A 10,422-nucleotide genomic window follows, 5' to 3' on the forward strand; every position below is an offset into this window, starting at 1 on the left:
GGAAATGACATTTAAGCTGAGACCTGAAGGATGAGGTAGAATTGGCTATGTTGGCTAAGGTTGGAGATTAGCATGTTCCAGTAATCAAGAGGAGACTGGAGGAGATGGAATTGAGAAAAGGGGTGAGTGACTCTAGATGAAAGTGAGAGACGGAAGTATGGCAGATTATATAGGACCTTTATAGGAGATAAGATTTGATTCTCATTAAAATGGAAAGCTGCTGGAGTGTTTTGAGATCCCTCTGATAATAGTGGGGGACTGGAATAGAAGGGAGTAAGGGTGGAAATAGGGCTATTAATTGAGAGGTTGGTGTCAGGAGGCAATATAGTGTTGTGTTATGTGTACAGGGTTTAGAATCAGGCTGCCTTGGTTTAAATCCTGGTTCTGCCATTTATTAGCCCTGGTACTTTATGGAAGTTATGCTCAAATTCTGTAAGCCTCAGTTTCGCCATCTGAAATAGGTACAGTAATAGAATCAACTTCATAGGTTTAGTCTAGGGATTGAATGAGCAAATCTATTGCAGAGCAATAGGCAGACCCTAACATACAATAAACACTTAGTAGATACTAGAAATTAATCGTCCAAGTGAGAGATAATAGCAGCCTGGGCAAAGTTGATTGGCAATATGTTTGGAGAAAAGTGAATGGATATGAGGCCAATTGTGGAGGTTTAAATAGCAGGATTTAGTAATAGATTTGACGTGAGAGTTGAGAGAAGGATTTTTCAGGTATGACTCCCAGGTTTCTGTCAAAAGGAGTAGAGTGGATCGTGCTGCACTTTCCCAAGTTAGAGAAGGTTTGCCTGGTACAGATTTTAGCTATATAAATTTCTCTACATATACCATATAAAACAGGAATGAAAGAAAGAACAAAAAGGTAACTATCATACAATAAAAAATGAAATAGTTAATAAATATTTTAGATACCTGTCAGAACCTTGCATGAGATATGAAAACACTTTAAGTTTGTTATGTTTATATCACAGTGTCTCTATAATATGCAAACATCTTAAATGTGTATATTGCTTATTCTCAAGGTACAAGATTTTGGAAATTTCTGCGTACTATGTGATAGTCAGTAAACAATTAAGTTTATGTGTTTATTTTGTTATATATTGAAAGTGTTTCATAGTTATTCCATCTGCTTATCTCACAGAGTGAAGCCTGCTTCATATACCAGCATATTAAAAACTTAAGGAGAGTGTCTGTCCTTATTCTCCGTGGCGTCTGAGAGTCTGCTCTGGTAACCATCAGACACCATGGGCAAGCGAGATAATCGGGTGGCCTATATGAATCCTATAGCAATGGCCAGATGGAGGGGCCCAACTCAATCTGCAGGCCCAACAATCCAAGATTATCTGAATCGACCAAGGCCCACCTGGGAAGAAGTGAAGAAACAATTAGAAAATAAGAAGAAAGGCTCTAAGGCATTAGCTGAATTTGAAGAAAAAATGAATGAGAATTGGAAGAAAGAACTCGAAAAAAGCAGAGAGAAATTATTAAGTGGAAATGAAAGCTCATCCAAAAAAAGAGAAAGAAAGAAAAAGAAAAAGAAGAAATCTTGTCGGTCTTCATCTTCTTCATCAAGCTCTGATTCTTCAAGCAGTTCTTCAGATTCTGAGGATGAGGAAAAGAAACAAGGGAAAAAGAGAAAGAAGAAGAAGAACCGTTCATACAAAATGTCAGAAAGCTCTACATATGAATCAGAATCAGAAAGCAAGGAATCTGTGAAAAAGAAAAAGAAGTCAAAGGATGAAATAGAGAAAGGAAAGGATACTAGGAGCCTCAGCAAGAAAAGAAAGAAGACTTATTCCGAGGATAAACCTTTGTCATCTGAGTCCTCATCAGAATCAGATTATGAAGAGGAGGTACAAGCAAAAAAGAAGAGAAGGCATGAAGAGCGAGAAAAAGCAATGGACAAGGCAAAGAAGAAGAAGAAGAAACAACACAAGAAACATAGTAAGAAGAAGAAAAAGAAGTCTGGTTCAAATCACAAGTCAGAATAACACCAAGAAAAAGCAAGATTTCCATATTTTTTAAAAAAAAGCAGTCTAAAGGAAACTTCAACTGTGAAAGTTAGGGCATATTTACCAAAATGCGTGAGTTTCCCTGTGTTAGTAGAATTATTCCTGGACTTTGAGTTGCCAGTCAAATGCCAATGTGCCAGAAAGGGCCATGTTTGTTGCCTGCAGCTTAAAGATAGGGTTTTTTTGCTTGTTTGTTTGTTTGTCTTTCCTTACAGTGGTTAAATCTTCTGGGAGCTAAAACTCTCTTCTAATACCAACGGTTAAAACGTTTATAATTAAAGTAAAATGTTTTAGATAATAAATAATTTTGACCAAAAAAAAAAAAAAAGTATCTAAGGTTAAATTTGGGCACATCTTTAAAATATAATTAGAAATATCCAGATTACCATGGTAGACATTTTTGAAGTAAGAACTTAACACTGATGTCTCAAAATCCTTACTTTAGTAGATAAGTTTAGTTTATTTTACTTTTTTCCTTAATAAACTTTTGTTTACATGGGGAAAGGGCTTGCAGGGGGGAAAGTGTTTGCTAATCGCTTTGGCTTGCTGAATAGTGTGCCTTTGATCCTTACACGTTCTATTTTTTGCCAGGGCAGCAGCCATTCTTCTCTTACTTAGTGAAATTCTGGGATATTGTATGCTGCTTCAAGTGAACAAGCAATTTTTAGCATAAGTAAGCCCCCAAATCTGTGAAATTTACCTCCACTTCAGCACTATTCACTATATAGTGCTGAATAATATTTAGCATTACAATATTACATGTTGAATTAATGATACCCTTTGAAGGGAAATCATTTTAAACAGACCCTGATATTTTTTGATTAATAAAGATTCTAAATTTTTTTGCACGATTTATACTATTAAGTTTTAAGTATATACAGTGTTATACTATATAACCAGTGATCCTTTTTTAATATGATTTATGCTTAGTATACAAGTTTCAAGTTTGTAGTTTCTTAATCTTACTATGTTAATTTCATTTCTGTGTTTAATTGCACACTTGCCAGAATATTTAGCATGCAAAAAGAAGGTTTTTTAAAAAATATTTAATGCCTTCATATTGAAGCTGGTTTACGTACGCAAGTTGAGTGCCAGACCTCTAGTATGCTGTGTGTCTTGTTACATAAAACTACTGCCAAAATCTTAGTGAGTATGCTGTTCAAAAATTTGTTGTCTGAAGCATTGATATTGAATTAAAATAGGAGTTACATTTAGGTGATAATGACATCATTGATCTTCCTGTGTCCATATTTTACTAAGATTTGGTGCCTTGTGTCTGTTGCTGATTCACGTTTACCACTAATGTTAAAATAAGTTAAAAATTATTTTCACTTTACATTTTTAAACATCAGAGTAACATCAATTATAAATTTATATCTAAAAAAAACCTGTTACTGAAGATGTGTAATTGTAATGTCATAGGTACAGAGTATTTTGGCACGATGAGAGGCTCAATAGCTATTGTTATAGCTATACAATAGCACTTGTATTGCAAGTAAAACTATAAAGATAGAAAACATCTAGTAGATAAATAACATGTCGGCTTCCCAAATTTTTACAATGGAAACACCTGTAATGGAATCTCTCACTAATTAGAACATTATAGTAATACCATGTTAGATCACCTCAGAGCTTCATAACTAGCTGTTTCCTAAAAATACATCTATATGTATATGCTGATAAAAACTATTACATTTAAGGAATATTTTGTATTCATAGAGTTTTTCAAAATTGTTCGTTAATATGTTTTTTAAAAAGCTTATATTATTTGTAGAATATGGCAAAGATGTTTATAGCTCATCCTATATCTATGTGTTCCCATTCACTTCCCAGCCCCTTGTAGTTAGGTGATGCTATTTGACTACTCCTAGCAGAGGGATTGTAAGCAGAAGTGATGTGTCATTTTCATACTGGAGCTATAAAAAGTCCTGCATGACCCTCCAGGTCAGTCTACCTGCCAGGGTGACCTGCAAACAATGTATTCCAAATGGCATACCTATAAGATGGATGCAACCTGGGTCTCTAAGTCACTGTTTGGAAGGAACCTGCCCTGGAGAGCTGATAGACTTCCAGTGGACTTTTTGAAGGTAAAAAATAAACTGTTATGTGTTAAGCCACTGAGATTTGGTGTCTTTTTATTACTGCATCACCTAACGTAATCTGATGAGTAACACAGAACTCTAGAACTTCTGTTTCATTATCTACATAAAATAACTCACTGATCTTCTATCACATTTTTCTGTAGTATGAAGATTGACCCAGAAGTGATAATTTATGCCATAGTAGAAAAAGATGTTAATTTTATTTGCATTTTTTTTGTAATAACTGGAGAAGAGGGTGGTCTAGCATAATATTGCATACTTATCAGCAATGCTGACTGTCTAGGAAATAAAACTACATTATGCCTCTGATTATAGCCAAAACAATGTGCCAGTAAAGAGTTTGGGAAGGAAATTTTGAAAACACTCATGGGGACTTGATAAAGAAAAGGAATGTAATTTTTCAGATATAAGTATAGAAGTTATGGTAAAGAAAAGTGCCATAGAAATATGTACAGGACAATAGATTAAATAGATGCAAGTGGCCATTTAATATGTAGCCTCCAGATTGAAAACAAAAATAGTTTTTTCCATATGTGGAAAGCACTAAAGTTGTTCTTAGTGATTTGCTTTATGCAATTAGTAATAGAATAGCTTTAGCCATAACATTCAACTCGCTTTGACTATGGGAAGGGAAGCAGTAAGAAAGTCAATAAGAAAGAAGATGGGATATGGGAAAAGTCAATGCAATCTCAATTAGAAGTTTAATTGTGAGCACAAAAGAATTTTAAAGCTCTCAGGCTAAAGAAGAAGGTTTAGATTGGAGATGAGAAATGAATAAAATTCAGGGTTCTTGTTTTATATCTTGTGGCAACTCCCTTGATAATTATATATTTATTTGGGGGAGAAAGTTGTACATTTGACATTGTGACATTTCTGCAATCATTTTTGGTTTGGCCATAGTTTTTATGTTAGTCCTTTTCTGTTGCTCATAACAGAGTACTTGAAACTGGATAGTTTATAAAGAAATGAAATTTATTTCTTACAGGTTTGGAGGCTTGGAAGTCCGTGGTCCAGGGGATGCATCTGGTGAAGGCCTTGTGGGTGGGAACTCTCTACAGGGTCGCTTGACGACCAGGGTATCACATGGCAAGAATGACACGAGCAAGAGATCTCTAACGTGCTCACTAGCTCTCCTTTTAAAGCCACAAGTGCCACTCCCATTACAAGCCACCAGACCGTTAACTCATTATTCCATGTGGGGATTAATCCATTCACCAGGGCATAATCATCACAATCCAATCACCTCTTAAAGGCTCTACTTTTCAACACTGCCATGGTCTGATTTCCCACCCTCTTAACTCTGCTACAGTGGGGATCAAGCTTCAATGAGTTTAGGAGGAATTATCAATCCACAGCAATTTTACAAAAAGAAATATTTAATCTGAGATGTAGGTTTGTAGGTACTGCATGCCTCATGAAAATTGTAGACAAACATTCAAAAATACCTTTGTACTTTAGAGTTGAAATGACTTTCCCATTCCTTCCAGAGCTGTACACAACGTTCTGTCATCAAATGGCTCTAGCACTTTTTCTTGACTCTTTCATGGCACTTACCTTAATTTGTCTTATATTACATATTTTATACAGTTACGAACTCCAATTGTTAAGAGCCCTGGTGTCGGGCCTTAAAAACTAACGCCACCTTAAGTGACATTACAAGCGGTGCCATTATGGGCCCACAAGGGCGTATTAACATGGCAGCCTAAGACGGCACCGGGAGGAAGTAGGGTGGGAGTGTCTGCGGGAACCTTGCCTTAGCCCTTATTGGCCAAATACGAGCTTCCACGCTCGTGAACACTGCGTGATTGCAATAGCTAGACATTGAGACAGGATGTATGCTCTTGACCTTTAAGCTGATAGGATTATGTTAAAACCTCCCCTCCCCATCTGCCTATAAAAGCAAGTGCTTGTGTGATAATAAACGGATGGAATTGCTCGACAGAATCCCCGCCGCGTCTGAGTGTCCTTTAACAGGCTGGTTGGGGCCAGCGGCTGTGCTCACCTCTCTTCACAGCTCTCTTCCCCCGCCTCCTCTCAACGGAATCTGGGCCATTTTCTCTCCCACCAAAAGGACGGAGGCTAGGGCTGTTCGGGTCGGGCCGGCAGCAGACCTGACAGAGTGGTGCCCTGTGTGAGGTGTTTTTTAAAACTCGTGGGTGAAAGGCGAGCGAGTGAGGCCCTCGGCTGCTCAGTCCTGAAAGAAGGTCGGCGAAGGGTGATCAACCAACGGAGTGGCCCCCACAACCGCTGTAGTCGCCGTGAAGTAATCCGCCTGCGTGTCAGTGTGAGTACCATAACAGGGGGAAGTCCCTGCACTTCTCTGCCCTGTTGCTCCCTTTGTCCTTTCCTCATGGGGCAACATGGGAGGCATGTGTGGAAAGAGTGACGAGACAGCCTGCAAGGCTCTAAAGTATATGTTAAAAAGCAGAGGCCTAGAAATATCTGACTCCACGGCCACCAATGCCTGGCGTCATGTGGTGCAGGTAGCCCCTTGGACACCTTCGTCCAGCTTGTTCTCGTACAAGACTTGGGACCAGGTTCAGACCCTGGCCAGAAAGAACAAGATTAGTCATGGGCTAGACACCCCTTAGGGTTCTACCCAACCATCTCTGCCCTAAAGCTTTGCTTCCGTCCCGAGCATCAGGAAGGGGCAGAAAGGGATTGGGCGCAGTTTGATGAGGAGAGAAAAAAGGAAACAAAGCTGCCAATGCAAGGCCCTGAGCCATTGAGTGATACCTATGCCCCATCCTGTACCCTCCTATCCCAGCATACTCACCCTGCCAAAGTTTAGCTGAAGGAGAGAAAGTGGCACCTGAAGAAGTGGAGGAGGCTAGCCCACCTTTAAAAACATCCCCAGCAGAGCCGCAGGCTTTTCCTGTTATGGCTCGCTGGGAACCCCCAGCTGTCCGCAGCCCGTGGGAGGAAGCGGCCCCTCAGGCCTATCCGGTCAACGTTGTAAAAGAACTAAAAAAAGCTGTTGCTGAGGCCAGGACTTTATCCTCAGCTTTGCAGGCTCAGACACAAAACTTAACCGAAGGCTTCAAGGCGTTTACCTCCCTGATCCCCTCAGGAAACAATATTTCCCCACCCTTCAAGGGACAATGTTTTGGTTGTGGAAGACAAGGTCATTTTAAAAGCCAATGTCCCAAGGCTAAAGGCAAAAAAACCCCTACCACACCTTGTCCCCGATGTAAAAAAGGATTACATTGGAAAAAGGACTGTAGGTCCAAATATGACAAAGCCCCCGGTGGAAATAGGCCGGCCGCTTGGTACCCTTGGGAAGCTCATGACCTTAAAGAGCTGAAAAAGGCTGTCGCAGAGGATGGGCCCAAGTCCCCATGGGCAGAAACCATCCTCCAGGGCTTAGCCCACCAACCCTGCACAACCCAAGATTGGAAAATGCTCTGTAAGGCTGTCCTCCTCCCAAACTTGTTTATCAAGTTCTGCACCTTCTTTAAAGAAGAGTGCCATGTGCAGGCAGAGATAAATCAAGCAGTAGCATTGCCCAATGCCACCAACCCCGGACTCACCTTCCCACGGGTCCTTGGCAAAGGTTCCTGCGTAGGTGCCAACAAACCCTTTTGCAGCACTATGGCAAATCTCACCACCCCCAAAACCCAAAATAAGCGGACCCAAAACAAGCGGGCTGCAGGGACAGCTGCAGTGGCCATCAGCTCCCTCTTGGGAGTTATTGGAGCAGGTACCGGGACCGCCGGAATAGCCTTGGCACATCAAAATGTAGCTTCCCTTAGGGAGGCAGTGGACATAGATTTTGGCTGCTTGGAGGTGTCTGTATCACATTTTAAAAAATTGCTAACATCACTTTTTGAAGTTGTTTTACAGAATCAACACAGACTAGACCCGTTGTTCTTATAGCAAGGAGGATTATGCGCTGCCCTCAAAGAAGAGTGCTGCTTCTATGCTGACCACTCTGGAGTGGTCAAAGATTTCCTAGCTAAGCTTAGAGAAGGGCTAGAAAAGTGCAAAAAAAGAACGTGAAGCCCATAGTAATTAGTTCTAAAGCTGGCCTTCAAGTTCCCTGTGGCTCACCACCCTGCTGTCCTCCCTGGCAGGGCCCCTAGCCATTTTCCTTGTCTTAATCATCTTGGGGCCTTACGCCATTTGCCAGGTTGTGTCCCATATAAGGCGCAACACCACTTCTCTCGTAATGCTCACCCAGGTGTTAGAGGAGGTGGCCCACAATGAAAGCCCTGACAGCCCTTGGGTCAATATGACCCTTCAAAAAATCAATGCCAATCTGTAAGGCTTCGCCCCGCCCCTGCTTGGCTGGATAGTCAATGACAGGTAAGATTTCCAGAGGAAAACAACCTAAGACAGGCACAGCCACCAGAGGGAATGGAGGCAAGGCTGGGAAGGTTAGCTGCCTCCAGCTGACTTATTAAAACAAAAAGGCGGAGATGTCGGGCCTTAAAAACTAACGCCACCTTAAGTGACATTACTAGGGGTGCCATTATGGGCCCACAAGGGTGTATTAACATGGCAGCCTAAGGCGGCGCTGGGAGGAAGTAGGGTGGGAGTGTCTGCGGGAACCTTGCCTTAGCCCTTATTGGCCAAATACGAGCTTCCACGCTCGTGAACACTGCGTGATTGCAATAGCTAGGCATTGAGACAGGATGCATGCTCTTGACCTTTAAGCTGATAGGATTAGGTTAAAACCTCCCCTCCCCATCTGCCTATAAAAGCAAGTGCTTGTTTGATAATAAACGGATGGAATTGCTGGACAGAATCCCCGCCGCGTCTGAGTGTCCTTTAAAGGGCTGGTTGGGGCCAGCGGCTGTGCTCACCTCTCTTCACAGCTCTCTTCCCCCGTCTCCTCCCAACAGGGACCGGAGGGAAAGAGGAATCCGGGTAATTCGCTCACCCACCAAGGGAGAGACTGACGAGGCTAGGGCTGTTCCGGTTGGCCGGCGGTGGACCCCACACCTTGGCACTCAGCCATTTCTTGAGATGTTACCCAAAGCAAGTTATTTCACCTCTAAGTGACTCAACTTCCTTATATACAAAATAATACATTGAACTTTCAATAGAAAAGAACAACTGTGGTTACTAGAGGTGGGAAAGGGTGAGGGGGGTTGACGAGAAACTAGTTAAGGTTCACAAAGATTGATTGTGTTTTATAAATATGATTATACTAATTATCCTGATTTGATCACCACATATCATATGCATGTATTGATATTTGATTCTGTACCCCACAAATATACATATAATCAAAAAAAAAATCAGAAAAAAACAATACTATCTATCTCTGAATAATTGTTATGAAAATGCAACAAAATAACATTTAAAGCATTTAACACAGATCCTGGCACATAGTAAATGTTCAATAAATGTTATTCTTTTTACTCCTATTGTTTCCATCATCATCATTATCTTTATTATTATTATCATCATCATTATTGTTATTATATCATCACCCCCCTCAGTTCATTTTAATTTCTTTTAAAGGTAGAGGCTGTTTCATTTATCTCTTGCAACGGTGGTACACAGTGTTTTGCATATGATGGATGCCCCCTAATTTTTATTAAATTGAATTAGTTGGTCAGGCCCTGTGAGAGAGGGGACTCTGAATAATGCAGTATAATAGATGGTATTGTGTAAGTTCCCTGCCTTACTTTTTACAACAGCTTAAGATATAATTCATATACCATAAGATTCACCTCTTTATATTATACAATTCATTGAATTTTAGTATATTCACAAATATATGAAAGTATAACCATAGTCAATGTTAGAACATTTTAATCACTTCAAACAGAAACTACATATCCTTTATCCTTCCTGTCCCCAATCCTAGCCCCCTAACCTCTCCAGCCCTAAGCAACCACTGATATACTTTCTGTCTATAGATTTCTCTGTTCTGTGCATATATAAATGGAATCATACAATATGTGATTTTTAGTTACTGGCTTCTTTCACTGAGCATAATATTTTTAAGGTTCATGCAATTTGAGCAGCATGTATCAAGAACATTTATACCAAGAGAAAGTGAAAATCTAGTGCAGCCTACAGAATTTCTGCTAGAACCATGAGAAACACCATCTTCCATACTTAAATATGCTCAGCACTATTAATCTGATTTGCACTGCTTTGAAAATCCTGATTATACACAAAGCTATTCAGGGATTATATTTTCTGGTTGTAAAAAATTTCCAAATAAGGATTCATAGGAGAGAAATTGAATCAATTTTTATGATGGAAGCTCATAACATTAACACAGCATGAGTGTGATTTATGTTCAGAAACTTGGCAAGTATAGAACTGTTTAAGGAG

At 40.2% G+C, this 10,422-nt stretch overlaps 1 protein-coding gene across 1 annotated transcript; it reads left to right on the forward strand.

Annotated features, from left to right (window-relative positions):
- Positions 1–1,256: 1,256 nt before the first annotated feature.
- FAM133A (family with sequence similarity 133 member A) lies at positions 1,257–2,166 on the forward strand. Its single transcript, XM_063084691.1, has one exon. The coding sequence runs from the start codon at positions 1,259–1,261 to the stop codon at positions 2,003–2,005; it is 747 nt and encodes a 248-aa protein (XP_062940761.1). The 5' UTR covers positions 1,257–1,258; the 3' UTR covers positions 2,006–2,166.
- Positions 2,167–10,422: the final 8,256 nt, after the last annotated feature.

The sequence above is a fragment of the Cynocephalus volans genome, chromosome X, assembly GCF_027409185.1.
Source record: "Cynocephalus volans isolate mCynVol1 chromosome X, mCynVol1.pri, whole genome shotgun sequence".
NCBI lineage: Eukaryota > Metazoa > Chordata > Mammalia > Dermoptera > Cynocephalidae > Cynocephalus > Cynocephalus volans.

Excerpts from the sequence above, each read along its gene's own strand:
- FAM133A (XM_063084691.1), top strand. The coding sequence starts at position 1,259 with ATGGGCAAGCGAGATAATCGGGTGGCCTATATGAATCCTATAGCAATG.